This window comes from Callithrix jacchus, chromosome 13 (assembly GCF_049354715.1).
Source record: "Callithrix jacchus isolate 240 chromosome 13, calJac240_pri, whole genome shotgun sequence".
Classification (NCBI taxonomy): domain Eukaryota; kingdom Metazoa; phylum Chordata; class Mammalia; order Primates; family Cebidae; genus Callithrix; species Callithrix jacchus.
The window spans coordinates 101,618,737-101,646,658 of record NC_133514.1 but is presented as its reverse complement, the minus strand read 5'-3'; the positions used below and the strand labels follow the sequence as shown (position 1 = coordinate 101,646,658).

Sequence of the window (27,922 nt, the reverse complement as noted above, 5' to 3'; positions counted from 1 at the left end):
TCTCAAGTAGCTGGGGTTACGGGCATGAACCACCATGCCTGGCTAATTTTTGTATTTTTTTTGTAGATGGGGTTTCACCATGTTGTCCTGGTTGGTCTCAAACTCTTGAGTTCAAGGGATCCACCCACCTCGGCCTCTTAAGTGCTGGGATTACAGGCCTGAGCCCCTGCTCTTTGCCAGTATCCTTGTTTTTAACTGTTGTGGCTTGCTGAATTAAAGCTGCTGAATTTGAAACAAGTTCAATACCATTTCCTTCAAGGACGAACTCATCTTTCTGGGGCTTGAGATACTGAATGAGCAACATGTGGCCTCATCCAAACCCTGCACATGTATTTTTCACCTAAGAAATTTCAGATTTCAGCAAGAGACTCCTGGCTAACAGTATTGATGGGGAAGTCAGCACGCACAGCCCTGTCACAACAGAAGGCGCATGCAGCACCCTGGGTCATGCTCTGTTTATGACTACAAAAAGTGCCAATGGTAGCCAGCTACTTTCTACCTCCCCGCACTTTGTCAACCTAGAGCCTCTTCTTTTCCTGTCTAAGGAGGCTGAATTCTCCGCTGATGTAACTGAAGTCCCTCCACAGGGTTCCTCTGGGCCCTTCACAATAACCGTGTCCCTTCAGAGTGATATTGACATCTTGGAAATGGCAACAGTCTGATTGCTAAGAATGGTCTTCACTCTCACAGTAGATGTGACAAAGAGAGTCATGTATTTTTTGATGCTATTACCAGGGCACAGAACTGACTTTCTTTTTCTCTTCAATGTCTTACTTCTTCTATCCCTCTTTCGATATTCACAGAAAATTCAGAACTAGTGTCCTGGTTTAATTTGAGTTTTTTTGTTTTTTTTTGTTTGTTTGTTTGAAACAGACTCTTGCTCTGTCCCTCAGGCTGGAATACAGTGGTGCGCTCTCAGCTCACTGCAACCTCTGCTTCCTGGGTTCAAGCAATTCTCCTGCCTCAGCCCCTGAGTAGCTGGGATTACAGGCATGTGCCACGACACCTGGCTATTTTTATATTCTTAGCAGAGACTGGGTTTCACTACGTTGGCCAGGAGGGTCTTGAACTCCTGACCTCAAGTGATCCACCTGCCTCAGCCTCCCAAAGTGCAGGGATTATAGGCCTAATCTGAGTTATTTCCAAGATTTCTGTTTCTGATTTTCTTTGATGCCTCCTCCCCAAACCTAAGATTGAAACATAAATTCTGTGGCTGCAGATTCATGAGATGAATAAAACAAATACAGTTAAATCCATTATATGTATGTATGTACGTGTGTATATATATATGCATGTATGTGTGTATGTGTATGTGTGTGTACATGTATGTGTGTGTGCATGTATATGTGTATGTGTATGTGTGTGTGTGTGTCTGTGTCTGTGTATATATATATACACACATACACCTTCAGCTCTTTACATTTATTTTGCTGGGAGATGAATGCTAGGAGTGGAGGGAGTTGGTTTTCAAATTATTTCAGAGAAACAAAATTAAGTTTCATAGTGAATTTCAACTTTTCCATTTAAGGACTCCCAGGCAACACTTCTTTCACAACCATATCACATTTATCTATTACGTTGGGACATTCTTTCACTTTTGGCTGTACTCTCTCCTGTGGCGTGTGACAGCATTTATTTATTCTTTATCATCACACCTTCCTCCTCTATTCATTCCCTACTTGAAGTTATCTCCTCTTTCTTATCTGGAAAAGACCTTACATTGTGAGGACCTCAGCTTTCCATAAAGCCAACCAGTTGCAAAGAATTAGTAATTTCTGTGTTCTGTTGCACTTCATAGATGTGTTCCCCTATGTGTTATTCTTTTACAGTGTTCTCAGCTTTAATATATATTTTTCTTATATGAAGATAAAACTGAAAAACAGAACACATCTGGTGGGGGGCAGTGGCTCCCAGCACTTTGGGAGGCCGAGGCAGGCATATCATGAGGTCAGGAGTTTGAGACCAGCCTGACAAACATGGTGAAACCCCATTTCTACTAAAAATACAAAAATTAGCCAGGTGTGGTGCCAAGCACCTATAATCCCAGCTACTCAGGAGGCTGAGGCAGGAGAATCGCTTGAACCCAGGAGGCAGAGGTTGTAGTGAGCCAAGATCGTACCACTGCACTCCAGCCTGGGTGACAGAGCGAGACTTCATCTCAAAAACAAAAACAAAAACAAAAAACAGAACACATCACCCCTATATTTCTTAATATTTAATCATTTTTAGATGATGATTATTTTCATCTTGTGAAAATTGCATTCCACCAAGGGATAGTGGTGCACATTCTGTGCTGCGTCAAAACAATTTGCTTTTGAGGGTTGCAGTGCTCCACACAGAGTGAATATTTACAGCTATGTCCCTTTCAAAGTCACCCCTGGCGCTGCTAATTTGAGCCATCTCCATAAATATCAAAAGAGGTTTCCGTCTAAGCTGTCAGTTTCCAGGTGTCATACTTTAAACTACTTTTGTGGAGCGGCAAAGTAGTTACAGAATGAAGCTAAGGGATTCTCTATGATTTTGGACTTGGATAGAATTCACTAAGAGAAATGCTCACATTACAAAACCTACTTTCCCAACAAGAACCATTCCAGGCAATTTGAAGGAATAGGACCTGTGGTATTTCTTCTGTGGATTTCTTCTGATCTTTGTCCATTCTCTTCTTTCTATTATAGTCAAAATAGGAAGGTGTGTGTGTGTGTGTGTGTGTGTGTGTGTGTGTGTGAGAGAGAGAGAGAGAGAGAGAGAGAGAGAGTGAGAGAGGGTAAGGGGGGTAAGGAGGGTGAGGAGGGTGGATCCCGCCTTCCTTCTGTGGCTTCTGCCTTTCTCAGAGAACTTCAGAGGACAGCTATAATATCTGCTCTAAATGATCAACATCTGACTCTTATTTCCACCTCCCCACCACCCCCTCCGTGGGTTTCCTATGTGTACTTCAAATGCCTGATACCCTCGGTACGAGAACTGGTTGTGTTACTTTGGCCTTAATCACTTCATCAGGCAGCAAGTTTTTTCTTTCCTAAGGGGCGAGCAACTAAGCCCAAGGTCCAGCGTGGGCTTTGTAAAGAGCTGCTCAGTCTCCCGAGCAGCAGCCAGTGACAGCTCGTCTGGGTTTCATCAGCTCCCTGGGGCTGCATTTCACCAGCCCCCTTGCCAGGGCCTCCCCGGCGGTGTCAACAAGTGTCGCACCTACTGCAGAAACAGCCCTCAAGTTTCATCACAGGGATGCTAAAATATATTCTCCAGCTTCAGCAATGACCTAGTTCATTCAAGGGCAGGGAAAAAAATGCTCTTCTTCCAGAACTTCCCCGGGCATGGAATTTCCTTTCTTAGGAAGATATGAACTTTCTCGAAGCAGACCCATCTGTGCTTTGACCTGATTGTGGAAAAGACCCTGAACCGAGTAACTCCTTTGAATCCCTGTCCCAGGAACAGGGACACCCAATCAGTGCCTCACACACAGCCTGGGGAATCCACAGCCGAGCCAGCCCTCCTATAACGTTTTTTGGACAAAGAGTATTAAAAAGTAAGTATGTAGACTTTGGTTTTTACATAAGGAATGGCTGTGCTTTCAATATATAGTTGTTTACGTTTTCTGCAACAAAGAACAAAGCAGATGGTTTCCTTATGAAACAGAACAAGATGAAATGGGCTATATGGGATATTTGGGCATATAAGGTTTTAAAGTGGGCAAATTCTCATGGTCTTGTAGTTTAAGTCCATTTTGACTCTTTTTGAAAATTATTGCTATTTTAAAATGTGTACTTATTTTGGCTTGACAATAATGAATGAAAATACTTTCTTTCACATCATGTCTATCTTGACAGTAAAAATACAGAGGATGACTCAAAGGAGTGATATGTGAAGCTTTGTCAAGTAACATAAAAAAATGAAATCAACCATCCAGGTAACTCCAGCCCCAGATACTTTTGCCTGAAATATTTGAGTATTTTAGTCAAGAGTTACTCCTTTTACTGTGGAGTAACTGAACGATGGAAAATCTCTCCTATCTGGGTAGACACAGCAGTATATTGTCTGACAACAGGTAATGCAATTTGCTGAAGAGCTATCAGGCATTTCAAAGTGGCTGATGTAAACATTTATCGGGTTGTTCAATAGATTTTTTAAAAAAATTTAAGGCAAAAAGTCAGCCAAAAAAATCCTTCAATTAAATGCCAGCACTATCACATTACATTTTAATGAACACATCTAAACTTTAAAAGCCCTGATTAAGAGTGTCAGTTACAGACATTTGGCAATCATTTAAAAATAGATAAAAGCAAGAACAGCATTTAGAGCTGCCTCTGCTCTAATTATTTCCTTTCTGCAACCTTTTCCTTAAGTAAAGGTAGCCTTTATTTGTAAAGATTAATTAAACCAGGAATGGTAATTCCAGAGATATGTGATATGTTTTACAATTCTATATCAACTAAAGACAAATTGAAGGAGTGTATTTGCTGGGCGGCTTCTGAATTGAAGCCAAGGATGTTGAGGGCTACCTTCCGAGTCAACCACCTCACAAATCCTGCATTAAAAAGCATGGATAGCCAATGACCATGTTCAGATCTTGGAAATCAGGATTTGAAACAAACTAAATGTACTTTAGCTCCCAAATGACATTGTCCTTTCGATGTTTTTACCAAACGTTCCATCACAACTTGGGGACGTTTTTAGGTAGGGGAGGTTCCCATTGTCATTACCTGCAAAGTGTTTTCTCCTCCAATTTGATGAATTTTTAACAGCCTCATGAACACTGCCGTGTGGCTATTAGCTCCTGGGATGAGGATGCAGTTGAGTTAGTATCTTACTCTGGATGGAGGTGGCAGGAGCAGGGGAGGTTCTGAGAAAGGAAGCCCAGGCTTCAGCGTCATACTTGGAATTGACTCCTAACTTTAGCATAACTTTTCAACCCATCTGAACCCCAGTTTACTCATCTGTAAAATACTAACGGTCTTCACTTTAACAGGATTGTTGGAGGATTCAATGAATAAATACACCTAAAGTATCTGTCGAATCATAGTTTCTCAACAAAAGTTAGTTTTTCACCTTTGTTAATTAAAAGCTTCTCTTTTTTTTTTTTTGCTAAAACTTTAGAATACTACCATAATATAAACTATATAAATAAAACTATACAGTATCAGTATCAGCGCAATAATTAAACATAACACAGACAATTAGATTATTTGAGAAAAATTCTATACTTGGAAACAATGTGTTTGAAGACAAAATAAGAAAAAAGATTATGTTTTAGAATGTATCCATGATAAATAAGAAAAACATTTTTTTTACTGAAAATGGTATATGGATAATTGATGCTTATTATCTAAAAGCAGAAGTAGAGATTTATCAGCATCTGGGAATGCTTTTCAATACATATCTGTACCATATTTAAACATGACTGGGAATCCATAGTAATGAAGGTCTGTGATTATGATAAAAACTAAGGCACACGCTCAGGCTTTTTTCAAAGATTATAGTGAGGCTTGCATTGAGAGAGGTGGGGGTGGGAATGGAGGTGAAAACTCTCTGAAGTGGACCTGCCTTAGGCAGAGCTGAGCAGGGACAGAAGCTCTGGGCCAACTCAGAAGTGTAGTTTCCAGGCTAGGGATTGCACTGTGTGCTAGAATTTTGCAGGGTCAGTGATAAAAGCACACAATGAATACGGAGAAAGGCCAGTCAGGGATGGGAGCGAGCAGACAAGATTCACAAGCGGGCTTGTGGGCTAGCTCCAAGAACTTTATCAGACGTCTTTCTCGTTGCCCCTCATTTTTACCAAGTCACCCCACAGCTTTTTCCCAGGCACATCAGAATACCTTGATACATTCTTTGCCTCAGTTACAGACAGGTTCACAGGGAACTCAGGATATGTTATTCTGGGTTGAATGCTGCCAAAAAGAAAAACTGAAAATGCAAACATGTAAAGCAACTTGGGAGAAAGTGATCATATTGTCTTAGGGTTGGCGAAAATGAAAGAATAGACACTTGACCTACATCCAAGAAAACATTTAAACTTGTTTCAAGACCTTATTGGGATTTCTGCTTTTGCATGCCCACCTGGCACAGCCCAAATAGACAAAACTGATCAGGAGATTTCAGACATCAGCTTGAAGAGACAGGCAGCAAGTTGAAGAGAAGCTCAGTCCCAGAGAGTTCAGGTCTGGATCACTGCACCCTCCCTCTCGAGGGCCAGCCCCTCCGCTGCTATCCTCACATCTCAGCTGCACGACTCACCTTGATTTTCCCTCGATCTTTAACCCTGCTGTTAGACAACCAGGCTCATGGGCTCCCCAACCTCTAATTTAAGACCTTCCTCTGAGTCCAGTGGTTCTTAAACTTTCAAGCGCAACAGAATCTAAACCGCTTGTTAAAATAAAGGTTGCTGGGCTCCACCCCCAAAGTTTCTGATTCGGAAGTTCCCAAGAATTTGCCTCTTTTCCTTGTTCCCAGGTGATGCTGATGGCATAGCCCAGGTTCATTCTGAGAACCGTGGCTGTAGCCATTTCTTCCGCCTGTAGTTCCTGAAGAAAACCTATTCGTACTTAATCTTTTCAATCACCAAATTTGTCTTACTTCTCAGGGGGTGCCAGAGACACAGATACAGTGTGCTAGTGCTGTGGACATAAAAGGTTAGCCCATCAGGTGCCTTGAGGCAAGCAGTTTACAGTCTAGCTACCAGGGGTGACAATGAGTGTGGGGACAACACACTGAAGCTAATGTTCTTGAGTTTTTAGGGGGCTTTTTTTTTCTTTTTTGCAGCTGAGGATATCAGGGAAGCCTTCATAGAGAAACTAGCATTTGAGCTAGGGGTTTGAAAACCCGGCGGGGTTTTTGAACAGATTGAGATGGAAGGTGGTCCTTCTATGTAAAGAAAATCCAGAAAAACAAAATAAAAACATGGAGGGCAGAAAGAGAAGGGATGAATATGAAAACCAGAAATTAGATTGGTTGGGCTATGCTTTTCATACTTCTTCTCCCTCGCCTTCTCAATGATGAAAGAATGGTTGAGAATTAGATGGCTTTGATTAAGCCATTTAATCTTCAATTCACTACTTCTGTCGATTACTTGGTCATAACTTGGTGTCCAACATAGAGATCTGGAATGGAGAGGCAAATGGTAGGAACTTCAGGCACTGTGGGCCAACAAGGAGAGGGTATGCCTTCTAGAAGCAACAAAGAAATCAACTTGGCCAGGCCTCTAGCTCATGCCTGTAATCCCAGCACTTTGGGAGGCCGAGGTGGGTGGATCACATGGTCAGGAGTTCGAGAGCAGCCTGGCCAACATGGTGAAACCTCATCTCTACTGAAAATGCAAAATTAGCTGGGCATGGTGGCATATCCCTGTAATCCCAGCTACTTGAGAGGTTGAGGCAGGAGAATTGCTTGAACCCGGGAGGCAGAGGGGTTGCAGTGACCTGAAATTGTGCCATTGTGCTCCAGCCTGGGGCACAAGAGTGAAACTCTGTCTAAAAAAAAAAAAAAAAAAAAAAAAAAAAATCAACTCAAATTAGCTTAATCAGTAACAGGGATTTATTGCTCACACAATGGAAGAGTCCAGGAGTTTGGTCAGGACCGCACTGTTTCTCTGCATTTCTGGAAGCTCTTCTCATCTCTGTTTTGGTTCTATCAGGCCAGCTGTAGCACAGTCTCAAGACAGCTATTGGCCTCCGCTGAGGTCCTCATGCCTCCCTTTTTCTGTAGACGACAGAGTGAACAACCTAAGCTTTGCGCTGACTAGGTCACCCCGAACTACTTTTTGGAGAGTGCCACATGTGATTGGCTTAAACTTTGATTAATGACCCAATCAGTCAGCAAGAGCACCACAGTTTAGACCAATCAGAGCCACCCAAGCAGGAAGGGTGAGATCTCACCAGCTGAGTCCCTGGGCTGCTGAGTGACCGGAGAGGCTTCGTTGCCAGGACAAGCGAATGGCCACTTTAGGAGATTTTAGATATTTTGGAAAAAGACCTCTAAAATCATACCATCTCTTCCCTTAGTCATAAAGTGAGCCATGGGGAACATTTATACTTTAAAGATTCAGGATATTATGGCTAAAGGTAAGCCAGGAAAAATTTAAAAAGAAATTAGGATGGGCGTGCTTTAAAGTTCAGCTCAGGCAAGTTAAACTGTTCTTCCACAGAACAGACCTGCCTCAGAAGTGGAATGAACCAGCCAGGCATGGTGGCATGAGCAACTTGTAATCCCAGCACTTTGGGAGGCCGGTGTGGGCAGATCACTTGAGGTCAGGAGTTTGAGACCAGCCTGACTAACATGGCAAAACCCTGTCTCTACTAAAAATGCAAAAATTAGCCAGGCATGGTGGTACATGCCTGTAATCCCAGCTACTCAGGAGGCTGAGGTGGGAGGATCGCTTGAGACCAGGAGGCGGGGGTTGCAGTGAGTCGAGATTGTGTCACTGCACTCCAGCCAGGTAAAAGAGTGAGACTCTATCTCAAAAGAAATAAAAATAAGTGGAATGAACCATTGGCTACAGTACCACACCCCACAGCCTTCTTTATTGGATGTGATGTCCCTTATCTGTAAGGCACACTTTATTTATTAGAACAAGATTAGATAAAGAACCATTAAAAAGCTTCTGTATTGGGAGGTGGAGGTGGGTGGGGGGATCGTGTGAGCCCAGGAGTTTGAGACTAGCCTGGGCAACACAGTGGGACCCCATCTCTATTAAAACAATATTCTGGAAATAAGGCAAGTGGAGGCATTATATGAAAGTGTTCCCCTAAGACACTCTGACACTGACTGGCTGGCTTGAAGGATGAGGACAGAAGGTGGCAGAGATCAGATGGTCACTCTCCCGCAAACATCTTCCCCGTCCCCACACTGCTGATTTTTTTCTGAATGAACTTGCAGAGACGTTGTTAGTTCAGCATAATGAATTCAGGCTCAGTTAACTACACTCAGGTTTGGTCTTATTTTTGTCGGGGGAGAGGGAAATGAGACAGAAGAGAGCCTAAGATTTTCCAGATTGTCCCCTGTATCATCCGATGCCGGAAATTCCACAGCATTTCACCTCTTGGTCACATTGAAAGTAAACATTCTCTTAAGGAGGATTAGTTGGAGCTGCTTTGGAGTTTTTCATTACAGGGGAATGAGCATGGGAACGTAGGGAGCCTGGGCAAATGCGGAGGACAAGAGGAAAACAAGCCAGAGAGAGGCTTTCTTTACTATGAAGTGTTTGTAATGACACTGATGACACATTCCTGGATTGTCCACAGCAATCAGCCCATGACATTCAGCTTCAAACCAAAGTGATTTTAACCAGTTAACTCATGAAAGTGGGTCCAATTACAGCACTGTCACACTTGGTATGTTTACAGCACCATAAGTTCTCTCTTTGTCTTTACCCAGAATCAAGAAACCTGGACTCTGTCACTAACAAGCTGTGTGACCTTGGAAATGTCACCTAACTTGTCTGTTTCAGGAGTGCTTTTCACTTGTAAAATTGTGGAGGTACTAAACTCTCACAAAGGTTTTATTTATTGTTTTATGTATGTATTTATTTAAGACAGAGTCTCACTGTGTCGGCTAGGCTGGAGTGTAGTGGTGTGATCTCGGCTCACTGCAACCTCTGTCTCCTGGGCTCAAGCAATTCTCCTGCCTCAGCCTCCTGAGTAGCTGGGATTACAGGTGTGTTCCACCATACCCAACTAATTTTTGTATTTTTAGTAAAGATTGGATTTTTCCATGTTGGCCAGGCTGGTCTCGAACGCCTGACCTCAGGTGATCCACCTGCCTTGGCCTTCCAAAGTGCTGGGATTATAGGAGTGAGCCACTGTGGCCTCACACAGGTTTTATTTAACTTTGAGCTTTTTTTTTTTTTTTTTCCCTCTCATAAAGATTGGAAACTGCCACACATTTTAAACAGCAGGAGAAAGGAGAGTCAGTGGAAAGACTTTTCCACCTAAAATAAATTCAAAACAAATCCAGAGAGCTGCTGCCAGCCCAGTATTCACCATGTCTACGTGACAAATTGTGAACCCAACACCCTGTAGGACACATGGAGGTGCTCATTCTTAATATTGAAAAGTTAGCTTTTACTTATTAGGTAAAACATATAAATTCAAAGTATCTAGAAAGATATACAAAGACTATCACTGTCCCCAAATGGCATGCCTTCTTTTCTCCCAACACGTAGGCCTTCTCCCAGGAGCAAGTAAGCTACCACTTCCTTGTGTTTTTCTAGTCAATATATGTGTAAACAAGCATATTAGATTCTTTTCTCCTCCTTATCCTTCTTCTTTGCTTATGAGTGATCACATTCCCTGCACGATTATAGATTGTTTATTTAATGTCTCCTGGAGATTATTTCATATCCGTGCAGACAGAACTGTCTCTCTCCCTCTCTCTCTCTTTTTTTTTTGAGATAGGGTCTCACTCTGTTGCCCATACTGGAGTCCAGTGGTGCCCTCACACCTCATTGCAGCTTCAACCTCCCAGGCTCAAGCCATTCTCCTGGTTCAGCCTCCTGAGCAGCTGGGACTACAGGCATGCGCCATTACGCCCAGCTAATTTTTGGATTTTTTGTAGAGATGGGGTTTTACTATGTTGCCCAGGTGGATCTTGAACTCCTGGGCTCAAGTGATCCACCTGCCTTGGCCTCTCAAAGTGCTGGGATTACAGGCAGGAGCCACCATGCCTGGCCTATCTCATTTTAAAAAAAAATGTCCATTTTTGTTAACAAAATAAAAACATTCCATTTCTCTCTTTTTTTTTTTTTTTTGAGATGGAGTTTTGCTCTTGTTGCCCAGGCTGGAGTGCAATGGACCAATCTTGGCTCACTGCAACCTCTGCCTCCCAGTTCAAGCGATTCTCCTGCCTCGGCCTCCCGAGTAGCTGGGATTACAGGCATGTGCCACCACCCCTGGCTAATTTTGTATTTTTAGTAGAGACAGGGTTTCTCCATGTTGGTCAGGCTGGCCTCGAACTCCTGCCCTCAGATGATCCGCCCACCTTGGCCTCCGAAATAGCTGGGATTACAGGCATGAGCCACCACGCCTGGCCTGAAAAAAAGATTCCATTCTTTAGATACACAATAACCAGATTCCTACCAATGGACATTTAGCTTTTGCTATCACAAGCAACACCACAGTGAATTTAGTAGGTGCTCAAAAATGTTTGTCTCCTTGCTTCTATTTTGAAAATTAACTTTACAAAGGTATATTTTGTATATCATATAACTCACCCTAAGTGTTTATTAAATGCAATGATTTTTTTTTAAAGCAAATCTACCAGGTTGGGCAATCATCACCATAGATCATTTTAGAATATTGTTATCACCCCAAAGCATCGCTCAGACACATTTATTGTTAGCATTCTCCCCACTGCCCTCAGCTCCAGCATCCACTGATCTACTTTCTGTATTTATAGTTTCTACTGGACACTTCATATAAATAGAATTATATAGTATGTGGTCTCTTGTGTATGGCTTCTTTCATTGGGCATACTGAGAATGTTTTTGAGGTTCATCTGTGTCATACTATGTATCCACAGTTTTGCTCTGAGATGGAGTTTTGCTCTGTTGCCCAAGCTGGAGTGCAATGGCGCAGTCATGGCTCTCTGCAACTTTTGCCTCCCAGGTTCAAGCAATTCTCTTGTCTCGGCCTCCCAAGTAGGTGAGATTACAAGCTCCTGCCACCATGCTGAGCTAATTTTTGTATTTTTTAGTAGAGACAGGTTTCACCCTTTTGGCTAGGCTGGTCTTGAACTCCTGACCTCAGGTGATCGCCCACCGCAGCCTCCCAGAGAGCTGGGATAATAGGTGTGAGCCACCGTGCCTTGCTGGATCCTTAGTTTGTTCTTGGTTATTGTTCTGCAGTATTCCATCGTATTGCTGGGCCACATTCTGTCTACCCACTTAGTAGTTGGACCGTTAGGTTATTTCCAATAGACATTTAGGTTGTTCCCAATTTTTGGCTATTATGAATAATCCCACGAAGAACATTTGGTGCAAGTCTTTGTGTGAATATGCATTTTTATTTCTTTTGGGAAGATACCTCAGAGCGGAATTGCTGGGTCATTTGGTAAATTTACATTTAACTTTGAAACCTGTTTCCCATATAGGGGGAAAAAAAAAGAGCAGCTTGCTGCCAGTGCTGAATTTTATGTAAACACGCTCTTTGAGGCTGAAGCAAATTTGGCTGACTTTCAATGAGAGACAACAGTATTCTTGGGGCAAAAGGGAAATGGGTTAAGAAACCACCAAAGTGTTTCCCAAACTGTCGGTACCACTTGTACATTCCCACCAGCGACGAAGGAGTGTTCTTGTTCCTTTCCACATCCTCAGTAATATTCCACTCCAGCAAACCTGGACTCATGCTTCAGCTCTGCCACTTGCAGGCTGTGAGAAATTATGCTTCTTACACCAATCTTTAGAAGGGACTGAAGCTTCCAAGTCATTAGCTGTGAAATAGCAAAGAATACCCACCCAGCAGGTTCACTGTGAAGATGAAATACGATCGTGTCTGTGAAGTGCCTGCCTTGGGGATGACACATGGTAGACACCTGAAATGTGTTATGTGTTTCTCCCCACATAATTTGCCTTCCCCACCATGTAAATTACAATCTCTGGAGAAGCTTCCCTAACTAACACAGGACTGGGTATTAGGTGACAGTGGGTGTGGTGTCCAAATCTACAAGAACTGAGATGGCAAATTGAGGAAGACAATTGCCATTGGATTAGGCTGGGTAATCAGAACTAATCCCTCCTGTCCCCACTGGGTAGGCGCCTTGACTGCTGGCTTTCCTGCCAGCTCTGCAAGAGCTGGTTACCCGTGGTCTGCTTGTGGGCTGTGACCTCTTTCCTGATCCTTTCAGCTGACAGCAGGCTTTCTGGTGACAGCAGCCATGTGACTTGCTGGCTCTTGGCGGTGGGGGGTTGCAGGGGAAGGGGATGCAGATTAGTCAAAATAAAACGACATCACTCAAATGTTTTAAATGTTCAAATAACGCTCCTATAGTCTTTGTTCTCCACGATTTGAGAGAAATACATTATTTTTGTAATCTTGCCAATATTAACTCAAAGCCACTGACACAGCTAACACTTACATAGTGCTTACTTTATATACTATTAGGAAGAGCATTACACGGACTGACTCAATTTCCATAACAGTCAAATGAATAGATACTGCTATGATCTTAGTTTTATAGAAGAAGTGACTGAGGCAGGGAGACAATCAGCTAGTGAGTGGCAGAACTGAGATCTGAGCCTGGGCAGCAGGTGCAGGAATCCACGCCCCACATCATGACATCACTCTGTTACCTGTTAAGGGTCCTGCTCATTTTGGAGTAGCTATTAAAATATGATATGTGGGCCAGATGCAGTGGCTCACGCCTGTAATCCCAGCACTTTGGGAGGCCAAGGTGGGTGTATTAAAAAGTCAGGAGATCAAGACCATCCTGGCTAATATGGAGAAACCCCATCTCTACTAAAAGTAGAAAACAAATTAGCCAGGTGTGGTGGTATGCTCCTGTAATCCCAGCTACTAGGGAGGCTGAGGCAGGAGAAGTGCTTGAACCTGGGAGGTGGAGGTTACAGTGAGCCGAGATCATGCCACTGCACTCCAGCCTGGGCAACCAGAGTGAAACTCAATCTCAAAAAATTTTTTAAAAATGTGATATGTAAATACCCTTCTCTCTGGTAATTCTATTTCTTGACATCTAAGGATGTCACTGGAAATATAAAATACTCCAGCCAAGCAATACATCAATACAAGAGCAGACAGGTTAAGCAGGATATCGCCATACTATGAAATACTAATACCTAGCAGCTTTCAAAAATGGATAGAGAGCCTTATGGATTGGGCTGACACTGTAAGATTGCCAAAATTTATTATTAAGCAAAATAAGCCAATTGCCAACAACGTATGTACCATACATACCAACATACATATATACCATTCATGCCATATATTCAACAAACTTATTATATATATAGATGGTTATATATGTAATGAATAGAAAAAATTGTCTGAAAGGATACCAGATCCTTCCTCTTGGTAGAGAACTGAGATAGAGGGATGATGACTTTACCTTTATATGTATTTTTAAGAACATAAATGTATCCACTATGATCTGTATAATTAAAGGTAATTAACATTTTTAAAAAGAACAAAATTGGCTGGGCACAGTGGCTCATGCCTGTAATCCCAGCACTTTGGTGGGCAGATCACTTGAGGCCAGGAGTTTGAGACCAGCCTGGCCAACATGGTGAAACCCCGTCACTACTGAAAATACAAAAATTAGCTGGGCATCGTGGTGCACGCCTGTAATCCCAGATGCTCAGGAGGCTGAGGCAGGAGAATCACTTGAACCCAGGAGGGAGAGATTGCAGTGAGCTGAGATGGCACCACTGCACTACAGCCTGGGTGACAGAGTGAGACTCCCAATAAATAAAGAAATACAAATACGAATAAAAGAAAGAAACTTGCCACGATCCACTGTTCAGGGAAAATCTCTCTTAAACCATTTTTATCTCTGTTCTCCCACCACCACCACAACAATCACCAACACGGAGGAAGAGGGAGACTTCTGTGACCAAAGCTGTGGTGGATTTGCCCCTACGCCAAGCTGCAGGCACTGTGGGGTGTTCTCAGATTCAGTTCCAACACGGTCTACCTGGAGATAGTGTCAGATCCTACAGGTTGTGAGCTTAGTCCCCAAGCCTACTCCTCACCCACCCTGAATCCTTGGAACACCAGCTGTAAGTCGAGGCTTCCAGAACTTCTGACTCACTGACTACAAGTTGGGGTTCCCACAATTCCCTCTTTGGGTTAAATTAATTTGCTAGAGTAGCTCACAGTACTCAGAGAAACACATTTACTGGTTTATTGCAAAGGTTTTTTTTTTTTTTCTTATTGCATCAAAGGACATTTCAGTGCTATTTTATTTTATTTTTATTTTTTTGAGGTGGAGTCTGTCTCTGTTGCCCAGGCTGGAATGCAGTGGCAAGATCTCGGCTCACTGCAACCTCCGCCTCCCGGTTCAAGTGATTCTCCTGCTTCACCCTCCTGAGTAGCTGGAATTACAGGCACGTGCCACCACATCCAGCTAATTTTTTTTTTTTTTTGTACTTTTAGTAGAGTACTTTTCACCATGTTAGCCAGGATGGTCTCGATCTCTTGACTTTACCTTGGCCTCCCAAAGTGCAGGGATTACAGGCTTGAGCCACTGTGCCTAGCCCTACAGAGGTTGTTTTAAGGATGTAAGTAAACAGCAGAGATCCATAGGGCAATTTGCAGGAGCTTCTGTCCCTATGGAGTTGGGATGCACCTCCTTCCTGGCATCTGGATGAGTTCTTCACCTCCTTTCAGCCTCCATGTGTTCAGCTCTCTGAAAGCTTGCCAAATCCTGTCCTTTTGGGTTTCTATGGAGGCTTCACTACATAGGCTCGATTGACAACCATGTAGAAATGTGGACAAAAAGCACCTGATCTGAACCCAGCAAGGCCTGTCCTGATTTTTCTTGACATTCTTTTCTCTGTGTGGCATTCTTTCCTCTAGGGTGTGGGGCAGGAATGAGGGTCTTTTGGAATGAGGGTCTTCTGACCACAGAGTCCTACCTTGGACAGGTCACAGGAGGATAGAAGGTGAGAGAGAGAGAGAGAGAGAGAGAGAGAGAGAGAGAGAGAGAGAGAGAGAGAGAGAGAGAGAGAGAGAGAGAGATTCTGTTTCCTGAGGCCAAAAGTGCCCCAACATTATAACAAGGGATATGGGAGTTAGAAGCCAGGAACTGTGGATGAAAACCAGTAAATATACAGCTATATCATAACACCATAACCACACAGTGAAAAAGAAAAGAAAAGAAAAGAAAAGAAGGCAAATCCAGCATTCTTGCTAGTTAACACATCGTTTCTCCAAGGTCGTCTGTGAAGCCTACCACAAACTCCTCCACTAATACCAGTAATTCAATATCGATTATTCATCTCTAGCAGAGAATGATAAATCTGTCATCAAGGGTTCTCACCTTCAGAGAAGCCACAAAACACGAGCCACAGTCTGACTTAACTGTCCTTTTCTTCTCGAGTACAGTCAGTGCTCTGTGGCTGAGGTATGTGGTCACCGAACTGACTATGTGAGTCAAATAGTGTGTGTTTGTCAGTATTTTCACATGTGGGACAACACTGTCAGGAAGTCGTCACCTGGGGAGGAGTCACACATGACACAGAAGCTCCTCAACCTCAGCCCAGCTCTTGAAAGATGGATTTATCTTTTTCTCCTTCTGTATCCATAGCAGTGACCTCCAGGAATGAGAATGAAAGGCCATAACCTGTAAATTACTATCACAGGTAAGAATTACACCTAGAAACATATTTACACATTAGTTGGTAAATCACTTTAAAAAAGAATCATTGTGGTAACCCACAGCAGAAAAGGAAATTAATGAAACAAGTGAAGTCTTTCCTTATACTACACTGATTACCATTATGAAAACCAGTTATGTAACAGATTTCTACAAGGCAATTGACATTACTCTAATCCTTACACTGTTATTCTCTCCTTTTATAGATGAGAAGGTAGGCTCAATGCCTTGCCTTGTAATTGGCAGAGCTGGATGTAGATTTGTTCCTGGCAGGTGGCAAAGCCTGCACTGTGCTCACAGTTCTACAAAGCTTCCTGGTCAGGAGGGTGTTTTCTTGCTGTGAGAGCTGCCCTGCCCCTAACTGACCCCTCTGGTCGAGTAACCTCCCTAGAAATGTGAAGACTGGGGTAGTCATCCCGCTCTCAACAGTTGCTCCTACAAAGCATTGCTGATTGGCCATAAAAAGGAATGAAGTACTGATACAGGTGACGACATGGTTGGACCTCAAAAACATTATGTTAAGTGAAAGCTTCTATTTATATAAAATGTCCAGAATAGGCCAGGCTCTGTGTCTTCTGCCTATAATCCCAGCACTTTGGGAAGCCAAGTGGGAGCATCGCTTGAGCCCAGGCATTCAAGAACAGCCTGGCCAACGTTGTAAGACCCTGTCTCTACCAAAAAAGAAAAAATCTATAATAATCAAATACATAGAGACGGAAAGTATATTAGTGATTGCCTCGGGCTGTGTGTGTTGGGGAGGGGTGTAGAAATGGGGAGATGAGGAGGTAAAAGCAGTGTAGGAATTCTTTTTGGGGTAATGAGAATGTTTAAAATGAATTGTGGTGATGGTTGCACAATTGTGAATATACTGAAAGTCATTGAATTGTACACCATAAATGAGTCAACTGTGTATGGTATGGTAATTATATCTCATTAAAGCCGTGAAAGAGCTGGGCATGCTGGCTCAAGCTTCTAGTCCCAGCTACTCAGGAGGGAGGATGGCTTGAGTCCAGGAGTTCAAGACCAGCCTTGGGTCATGTTAAATCTAGTTTTTAAAAAATATCAGTCAGCATCAATTCCTCAACCACCAAATGTACTTGTGACCTAGTCTGGAATGGAGGAAACTGTTTGCCATCTAGCAGATGAATTTTCTTCCTGTGCTGTGCAACTCATTCGCCATCTAGGCTGAGAGGGGCTTTCTGAAATACTACACATATTAACCAGAGCCCCATGTCATCCAGCCTCTGCACAGCTACATTTAAGAAGTTGTATAACCAAAAATAATTGGAAATGCAAATCATTTGTTAAAGAATGTCAAAAGGACCCAACTCATAATCACAAGGCATAGTTGCTGAAGATCTTCAATTCAGCCTCTCTTGCTCAGTCTTCCCCACCCGTTCCAGCAGCCATCAAACTCTCCAAACTCCTCTCTCAAACCTCTCTCCCATCCCCTGTGTTCTGCCCCACGCCCAAGCATTTTCTTTATTTTCAATGCTACTATATTACTTTTTCAACCTTACAGCTCTTTCTACCCATCATGTGAATTATTTAACTGCAGGTTTAAGCAGGAAGTTGCTTCCTGCACACACTCTCCTTGAGGAAGCGAAGGAAGTGTGTTCCCCTAAATTAACTGGTTTTATTTTGTTTATTTATTTTTTTGAGATGGAATCTTGCTCTGTTGCCCAGGCTGGAGTGAGGTGGTGCAATCTCAGCTTACCGCAGCCTCTGCCTCCCAGGTTCAAGCAATTTTCCTGCCTCAGCCTCCTGAGTAGCTGGGACTACAAGCATGCTTTGCCACACCCGGTAATTTCTGTATTTTTAGTAGAGATGGCGTTTCACCACGTTGGCCAGGTTAGTCTTTATTGCCTGACCTCGTGATCCAGCCTCATCCTCCCAAAGTGCTAGGATTACAGGCGTGAGCCACAGTGCCTGGCCATTTAATTTATTTTTTAACCCTGATATTTAGAGAGCATAGGTGCTTTATGGAGGGCAGTTTGGGAACACTTTTTGGGAAATACGGTTCCCATCATATTTCTACACAGAACATGCTGAAATTAAGGAGATGCTGTGGGAACTTCCAAAGCAGCAGGAGTGATCTCAAAGGAAAGCACTGGAGGCGTGTGTGAGCAGAGTGCTCCAAGAGCAGCATCCACCAAGCGTGGTGGGCCCAGGGCCAAGATCTGTGTCCTCACACAGGGCCCCGAGCCCAGAAGGGTGCAGCCTCCGCCTCCCGGGTTCAAGCAATTCTTTTGCCTCAGCCTCGAATTTTACAGATGCAGAGGCTGAGACTCAGAGAGCTTCAACAACTTGTTCGAGATCACACAGCTCAAGCAGCGGCCACCCTGGGGCTGCCCTTCAGGGCTGTGCAGGCTGACACTTTCAGTGTGTAAGACACCGCTGGAGCTTTTTTTTTTTTTTGACACCAAGTCTTGCTCTGTAGTCCAGGCTGGAGTGCAATCTCAGCTCACTGCAACCTCTATCTCCCAGGTCCCGATTCAAGCAATTCTCCTGCCTCAGTCTCCTGAGTAGCTGGGATTAATAGGAACAAACCACCATGCCCAGCTAATTTCTGTAATTGTAGTAGAGACGGTTTCACCATGTTAGCCAGGGTGGTTGTCTTGAACTCCTGACCTCATGATCCGCCCGCCTCAGCCTCCCAAAGTGCTGGGATTACAGATGTGAGTCACCATGTCCGGCCGGGTGCTGTCTTTGGTTTAATGCTCCGTCGTTACCACCTTAAAAACCTTAATCCTGTTTGCACAAGGAACCTCTCATTTTCATCTTGAACCGGGCCCTGCCAATCATGTTGCTCATCCTGCTACCATGGCAAGGGTCCCCAAGCGTCATCAGCTCTGCACTCAGGTTCCTTCTCCCTCTACTCACTTCTGCTCATCCGATTTTTAGGTGCTGGTGAGACCTTGAACTGTCATCAGGGAACTTGTCTCTGACAACACATCTCTCAGTGTATCAGAGGCAATCTGGAAAAGTGAGAGGAAACAGGGAGGAATTGGTTCTAAATGGGTAAGGAGCTGCTACCGACACCCATATGGAAAGGGGTGTCCCCTTCGGCAATACAGCCGCGGCTGTTTCAATTTGGCCTCTTCTACCCTGGATTCAACATGTCCGGTTCCTAACCGCTCCTTCCCTGTGCAGGCTAACCACACTGCGGTGTGGTTCTTTTCTTTTTCTGAGCTCTGTGGTGTGGGAGAACAGCCTGCCATTGTGAAGAACTGGACGCTACCATTTAGACAGAGCTAAATGCATTTCGGAGCGCAGGGCTCCACAAAGGATGGGTCTGGCTGAGTGGAGCCAGCTTGTATCTGCCAGTAGCATGGAAAGGAAAGGGTTCTCTGGATTCAGACCGACCTCGCCCTCAGGGCTGCCTGATTAGCTGTGCAAGCGGTTCCCTGCAAAGCTCCAGTGGTGTCTTACACACTGAAAGTGTCAGCCTGCACAGCCCTGAAGGGCAGCCCCAGGGCGGCCGCCGCTTGAGCTGTGTGATCCTGAGTGAGTTGCTGAACCTCTCCTAGTCTCAGGTTCTGCACTGGTAAAATGCAGGAGACATTAGTAACTATCCTTAGGTAACTTCAAAGAGATTAAATGAAGTAACATATCTGGTGACTAACCAAGTGTTTAATGCCTGCTTGCATCGGTGAATACATACTTGCTCAAAAATGTGAGCCCAGTCCCTGCCTTCCCCTGGGACACCCATCTGGAGCTCAGAAGGAGCAGTCATGTCCCAATTTCAAAATATCTCCTACCTGGAGATCATTTCAACATAACCAACCTGTTGTTTAGAGCCAAAGACATACACTTTTTTTGAGAACACTATGAATGGACTTTAAGAAGAGAAAGGGATCAGGTGTGGTGGATCATGCCTGTAATCCCAGCGCTTTGGGAGGCCAAGGCAGGTGGATCATGATGTCAGGAGTTCGAGACCAGCCTGACCAACATGGGGAAACCCCATCTCTACTAAAAATACAAAAAATTAGCCGGGCATGGTGGCACACGCCTGTAATCGCAGCTACTCAGGAGGCTGAGGCAGGAGAATCGTTTGAACCTGGGAGACAGAGCCTGCAGTGAGCTGAGATCATGCCATTGCACTCCAGCCTGGGCGACAGAGCAAGACTTTACCTCAAAAAAAAAAAAAAAAAAAAAAGAGGAATGAGAGGAGGTGGCACTAACCGTAGGCTCACGGGATGCTTCCCTCTCTGTTGGAGCTCTGGCTGTCCTGGGATCTGCCTAGGACAGTAGGACGTGTGGTTCTCAGTCAGGGCACCCCCTCCCCACCCATTCCCTGCAGTGTCTCCAGACATTTTTGATTGTCAGGCATGGAGGGGAGGGGGTGCTACTGGCATCTGGTGGGTAGAGGGCAGGGATGCAGCTGAACGTCCTGCAATGCACAGGACATCCCTAAAACACAGACGGATCCAGCCCACCTGACAGCAGCACTACGGCCTGGAAAGGCTGCCCAAGGCCACCAGCGTGCAATGAGCTGCCAGGGTGGCACCCTGTGGATTCTGGAATTCCTAAGAAGTCCAGAGAAATCCCAGAACAAATGGTGATGTCGGGGATTTTTATTTTTCAGATTCGTGTGGCATGAAAGGATGACAGACTCCAAAGGGCCCCAGAGGCGCCTGCTGTGTTTTTTATCTACGTTGCTTTCCCAGAAGGTTCCTGAGAAGTCAGACGCTGTGCTTCGCTGTATAATATCTGGTAACCATCACTAGACTAGCTAATTACCCTCTAAAATCTCCCTGCGTATCAGGTTTCTTGGCTCACAAACGCGTTACTAAAACGTCATTTGGGAAAATTACCTTGGAAGTTTTTGTGCCTGTGTAATCAATGAAGCAACTGCATTCTCTATGATTTGTTTCTAGAAGATTTCTTTGAGTGACTTCCTGGACACAGTGTATTATCCTTCACTTCACCTTGTGGTTCTGGGTTAAGCAGCTCTCACACTGGCTATTTATTTTTTTCACATAATTCACTCTTTCTTTCTTTCTCGGATGTCCTTAGCCATGGTTTAAATTTCACTGGGCACAGAGGGAGGAATGGCATGAGTAACTTCTTTTCGGAAAATTGATGGAACTCTTCCGTTATTCTTTAATCGGTATCTTAAAACTGGCCAGTCTCCCCTCTGCATGCCTTCTTCAGGCATGCTAATAAGAAGTGAAGATATTAAAATGGAGGTGATGGGGGACCAGTGAGAAAAAGCAGGGGACTGAGATTCCCCTGGATTGGAGAATCAAGAACTCAGAATTGATTAAGTATGGGTACTTCTAATGGCAAAAGGATTTATCATTAAAAGAACATAAACATAAAACAATTGGTAGGGAAGTGGTATCTTGTACCTCATGGGTGGTTCTCTTTTCTTTTTTCTTCCTTTTTTTTTTGAGATGGAGTCTTGCTCTGTCACCCAGGCTGGAGTGCAGCGGCATGACCTTGGCTCACTGCAACCTCCACCTCCTGGGTTCAAGTGATTCTCCTGCCTCAGCCTCCCAAGTAGCTGGGATTACAGATGCCTGCCACCACATCCAGCTAGTTTTTGTATTTTTAGTAAAGAAGGGGTTTCACCATATTGGCCAGGCTGGTCGCAAACTCCTGACCTCAGGTGATCCACCTGCCTCGGTCTCCCAAAGTGTTAAGATTCCAGGCATTTGATACCACACCTAGCCCTCTTTCTTTTTTTTTTTTCTGTATTATGTCTTTACTCTTGAAAACATGAAGGCACCAACCAATGGTGTTATAGTGTTTTTTGAGAACAGACAGAAAACTCTTCTCCCCTTGATCTTTTTTTTTTTTTTTTCTTGAGTCAGGGCCTTGCTCTGTTGCCCAGGCTGCAGTGCAGTGGCACAATCTCAGCTCACTGCAGCCTCTGCCTCCCAGGTTCAAGTGATTCTCATGCCTCAGCCTCCTGAGTGGCTGGATTACGGATGTGTACCACCACGCCCAGCTCATTGTTATATTTTTAGTAGAGACGGGGTTTCACCATGTTGGCCAGGCTGGTCTCTGGTCTCGTTTTTCTAAGTCCAGAGAGGAGAGGGATGAGCCTTAGGAACAGCTGCTTTTGGCTAGTGGCAGTCATAATAAAAGCTCGATTTTGGCCTGGAGCTGCAGTGTAGAACTGTGCGCTCAACTCTCCAAGCCCAGACTTCTGTCTCTGTGATGGTCCATCATCATTCAGACGGACGGAGAGGTACAAGCTGACGTTGAGTCTTCAGAGGAGAGCCCTCATATGTTTGGACACCCTGAACTTGGCTGTAGTCGCCTCACCCGGATACTTCTGAAATATTTAGGAGATGGCTCTCAATCTGTGACCCACAGTAGGTTCAAAAAACAAGGGGAGGACTTTCAGATGAGATTTCCAGCAAGTGGCAGGAGAAAAGAGAACCACCCACAAGACACCAGATACCACTTCTCTATGTAAGTCTCATGTCTGACGGATTGTTCAGATCTATACTGCACAGGGGAAAAAACCAGTCAGCCATTAGGAAACTGGGGGAAATCAATCAGCTCACACAGCCTGAATGAATGAAAAACTGGAATCCAAGAGATTAGAATGAGTTCCCAGGCCCAGCTCATGCACATTTTATGTATTTTCTTCAAAACAGCCACATACCCACAAAAAAGGAGGAATTCACTCCTTCCTATAAAGGAGTGTGATGAAACGGGCTGACGCAGGGCTGATAAGAACTGGCAGAAGTGAATTATGATCAGAAACCCCTCGATGGTTTTTCAGGCAAGCCCATTTTTTAAATAGGCAAATGTGTTTTTTTATAGGCAAATGCCTGTAAGAGGCTCAGCAACGCAGTTGCTGATGGATATATCCTTGCATGCAGGTTTATCTGTTCCAAGCCCCAGGGTCACTACTCAGGCATTTACCTGAAGGAGAAGGCAAGGAGGAAAAAATCCACAGTTGCCAAAAAAGCACATTCATGACATGAGCACAGCGGCAGCCTGGCTGGGAGACACAGAGAGGGAGGGAGGGGGATTCAGAATCTTCAGGTCCTTCTCATGGTGCAGGTGCAGGTCTCATGGACTTTTTCTTCTTCTCCACCTCTTTCAGCTTTCCTCTTTCTATGGCATTCCGTTTTTAATTCTTCTTCTACTTCTTTTTTGAGGCAGGATCTCACTCTGCCGGCCAGGCTGGAATGCAGTGGCACAATCATGGTTATGTCTCACTGCAGCCTTGACCACACAGGCTCAGATGATCCTCCTGTCTTAGCCTCCTGGGTAGCTGAGACCACAGGTCTCAGCACTCAAATAATTTTTGTATTTTTTATAGAGATGGGTTTTGCCATGTTGCTCAGACTGATTTTTAAACTCCTAGTCTCAAGTGATTCACTCAACCCGCCTTGGCCTTCCAAAGTGCTGGGATTATAGACTTGAGCCACTGTGCCTGGCCAGAACATGGAGTTCTCATCCTACTGGTCTCTGGAGTTGCTCGCCAAAAATCAGGCAATAAATAAGACAGAAACACAAGAACGTTCCTAAGACAGATTCGGAATGGTGTATTGTTTCCAAATACCAGGCTTTTCTTTCTGTGTATATGGCACATTTTGATATATTTTCAGTGGCACGAGGCTAATGAGAAAGCTCTTTGGAACACAATGGAAACCTTCCTGCTCTGAAACAAGAAGGAAAAATCCCAAGGGGTGGGTGAAATTCCTGGAGGTTTTACTGGATTAGCCCATTAACATCACATCCCATTACTGAACACCAGGGAAGTATGAGTCCCTTCTAAGGGAGAAAGCATAGGTCAGTTTCTGTGATGATATCAGTCACATTTGCATAGCATCAGCCGGGGAGGCCCCACATTCCAAACCCTCCATCCTCAGGAAGACAGTGGCATTTGCAAATCTACTTTGTTCTCCTCCCTTTTGTACCATAACTAACACACTAACTTTGAGCACTATTAAAATACAATTTTCAAAAAGGTAAAGCGATTTCCATGCAAATATGAAATACAGATTTTAAAGATTTGATTCCACTCATTAATTAAAGAAGAAACCACAAACAAGGCCTGAGGAGCTAGGTATGTATAGGCAATTTAATAAAGAAATGTTGGGGTAAAACCGCTGGGTTAGGTGTAGCACTGGCTAATGTCCTACAGATCAATAGACAATCACTTAGAGGGGTATCTTTTCTTCTAAATGGAAATTATTTGCATTTCTATTGGATAAAAACCTACAAGTTAACATATAGCTTCACTTTAAATCAGCAGTTACCATTGAGTGAAACAAAGTATATAACCCAAGCTCATGCTTGGATTGGCCTTTGCCTTCAGGTGACATTGAAAAAAGATACTATTCATATCTTTGCCTTATTTCCAAGTATTGGAAAGTTTTTCTTAATAGCACCTTGAGATTAGGGGTAGCCTTTTTCATTTTGTATCTCACCCATCAGCACAGCACTATCTTAGGTACATAACATGCTCAATAGTGTCTACTGAACAACGTGTTTATTTGTATCAGCAAGAAGAAGCCTTTCCAATTCCTCACCTGGCATAATCCATCATGCTCATCCCTGTTGCTTACTGTCCATCCTTGTTCATAGCTTTATGGGTTTTTTCCCCCCAAAACACCTAAACTAATAAGGATATTTTTCTTTCTTTATCATCAGGCCAGCCCAAGCCAGAGGTAACTTGGTATAAGAATGGTCAAGCCATGGAGAAGAGGGGCATTGCTTCCAGCTATGAATTCTTTGAGAATCAGTATATTCATGTGTTGCATCTCTCTTGGTAAGTGGTTATACCCCTGGGGGCTGTTTAGTCATATCCCTATATGCGGTCATGTGCTGGTTACTATGAGGTAAGGCTGAAAGATTGGGTAGTGTTTGCTCTGGAGTCCTAATTTTAGATGCCATTGGGGGGCATCAGCCAAAACACCCAGCAATGACAATTTCCTGAACTCTGTTCAGTAACTAATTTTACTCCCCTTATTTGATGCTGTTAATGGAGTTAAGCTTTATCTAGGATTTTATTCAAGGTGACCCAGTCATTGCCATTCATTAAATAAGCTTTTCATTTCATCTTGATCTCTCTGGAAAGTGAAGAAAGCATGATGGGATCCGGGCATTGTTGTCCAACCTTTCATGGGTAAGAAGAAAGAAGTGATTGACCATGATCCCAAAGCACCTTGGTGGTGGAGATCAGGCTAGAAACCATACCCCCTTTATTTTAGGAAGCAGTGATTTCTAATTCTTTTTTGTTACTCCAAGAACTTTTGTTTGGATAAAATCAGGAAACTCACAATGTAGAGGAGAGAAGATGAAAACTTCTGGGGGTGAAGCTGGGTAGAGAGTCTGTGCTTTTGATCCTCAACGCTATTAAATTGGTCACGGTGCCCTTATGGGCGCTCTGAGGAGCCTGAGGGTTCTTCCAAGCATGATATGAAAATGACCGGTAGGCATGTGAGTGTGCTGGTAGCCTTGAGTCTGAGATTTAAAAAAAGACTTGTTGAGTTCCAGGTCTGCCATTTTTTTGCTGTGTGATCTTGCTCAGTTATTTAACCTCTCTGAAACCCAATTTCATCATCTATAAAACAAAATGATGACAGAGAGAGCTAAAGAATGTGATGCTTATAGACCTTTCATTATATAGTAGTTGTCCATAAACACGAAGGCTTTCTTATCTCCCATCTATTCCTTTGTTTAAAGTAACTGGCTGAGAGTGGTACGGCTCATGCCTGTAATCTCAGCACTTTGGGAGGGTGAGGCAGGAAGACTGCTTAAGGCCAGGAGTTTGAGACAAGCCTGGGCAACATAGTGAGACTTCATCTCTACAAAATAATTGAAAAATTAGCTGGGCATGGTGGCTCATGCCTCTAGTCGCAGCTACTCCAGAGCCAAGGTGGAATAATTGCTTGAGCCCAGGAGTTTTAGATTGCAGCGAGCTATGATTGCACCATGGCACTCCAGCTTGGGTGACAGAGTGAAATCCTGTCTCAAAAATAGGTAAATAAAGTAACATCAGACATCATTTTACCATGGTTGAAATGCTTAACTGACTTAAAGCATATCTAGCTTAACATTCAAGATACCCATTATTCATCCGCTCTTTAATTCTTTAGATAATATTCTTCAGGCACCTACGTACGCCAAGCATTTTGCTTAATGCTAGAGATGAAGGTAAATAACACAAAGATCGCCGACGCCCTGACATGGCCGATCAGTGGTAAACAAAGAAAGCCATTCTTCCCCGTATCACTCCAGTACACGTGATCCATGAGGCGGCCAGATTGGCATTTGCTGGCTCTTGACCATGGCCTGGACTTTCCTACTTCTTCATTCCAACTTGTCAAGGGCTTCCCTTCCTCATGTTTATCCCATTCAGCTTAGAAGCCACCTGTAAGGTTCACAGGTGAGATTCCAGTTACCCATGGGTCTGTCCAGCCTCAAACATTCTCCTTTGACCTAGTTGCACAGGCCTCCCTTTTGGTGCTTACTCATTGCTCAGGATTGAAGACAAGTTCAGTAGACTATGGGCCTCACAGGAGGCGGGAGCAGGAGCCCTCTCTGATTCTCACAAACATCCCCTAAAACCTGGCACTGTGCCTGCAACATAAATTTTGTTGAACAGATTGATGGAGACATCTATCTATCTATATCTCTCTATCTATTGTTTTCGTGGGTTGGTTTATCTAGATCCATGTTAGCACACATTTTTCTAATAGGGGCCAGATAGTAAATGTTTTAGCCTTTGCAGGCTGGATGCAAAAGTAGGCCACAACTATTCAAGTGTGTCATAGATAATATGCTTTTAAAAAAAGAGCATAGTTGTGTACCAATAAAACTTTATTTACAAAAACAGGCAAGGGACTAGATTTGGCCTGTGGGCTAGTTTGTCTCCCCGGTAAGATCCTTGAAGACCTACACGCTGCACTTCCTTGTATGTTTCCCATCTTTGCTTCTCTGCCTGTGAGCACTCAACACATACTTCCTGATTAATTTTAGTCCCACAGTAAACCAAAATATTATACTCACATTTTAGCCTGAAGATAAACTTGACATGTATTCTTTTTTTGGAGACAGAGTCTTGCTCTGTCACCCAGGCTGGAGTGCAATGGCACAATCTCAGCTCACTGCAATCTCTGCCTCTTAGGTTCAAGCAATTCTCCGGTCTCGGCCTCCTGAGTAACTGGGACTACAGGTGCACCTCACCACGTCTGGGTAATTTTTTGTATTTTAGTAGAGATGGGGTTTCACCATGTTGCCAAGGCTGGTCTGGCTAGAACTCCTGTGCTCAGGCAACTCACCCACCTCGGCCTCCCAAAGTGCTAATTTTTTTTTTTTTTGAGACGGAGTTTCACTCTTGTTACCCAGGCTGGAGTGCAATGGCGCGATCTCGGCTCACTGCAACCTCCGCCTCCTGGGTTCAGGCAATTCTCCTGCCTCAGCCTCCTGAGTAGCTGGGATTACAGGCACGCGCCACCATGCCCAGCTAATTTTTTGTATTTTTAGTAGAGACAGGGTTTCACCATGTTGACCAGGATGGTCTTGATCTCTTGACCTCGTGATCCACCCGCCTCGGCCTCCCAAAGTGCTGGGATTATAGGCGTGAGCCACCGCGCCCGGCCGCTATTACTGTTTTATGTTCCATATACGGGAT

General features: G+C 43.9%; 1 protein-coding gene across 4 annotated transcripts in view; it reads left to right on the top strand.

The window, feature by feature from the left end:
- Window positions 1-3,258: 3,258 nt before the first annotated feature.
- The window catches only part of ALPK2 (alpha kinase 2), a 138,614-nt gene continuing 113,950 nt past the window's right edge, over window positions 3,259-27,922 (top strand). For all 4 annotated transcript variants that reach the window (XR_013525930.1, XR_013525931.1, XR_013525932.1 and 1 more), the window contains exons 1-3: window positions 3,259-3,523; window positions 20,900-21,027; window positions 24,937-25,054. Coding sequence is in view for 1 of the 4 variants with exons in the window: in XM_035271217.3 (XP_035127108.3) it covers window positions 20,919-21,027; window positions 24,937-25,054 (227 nt within the window). In the remaining 3 variants the exon portion in view is untranslated. The remainder of the gene's footprint in view (window positions 3,524-20,899; window positions 21,028-24,936; window positions 25,055-27,922) is intronic.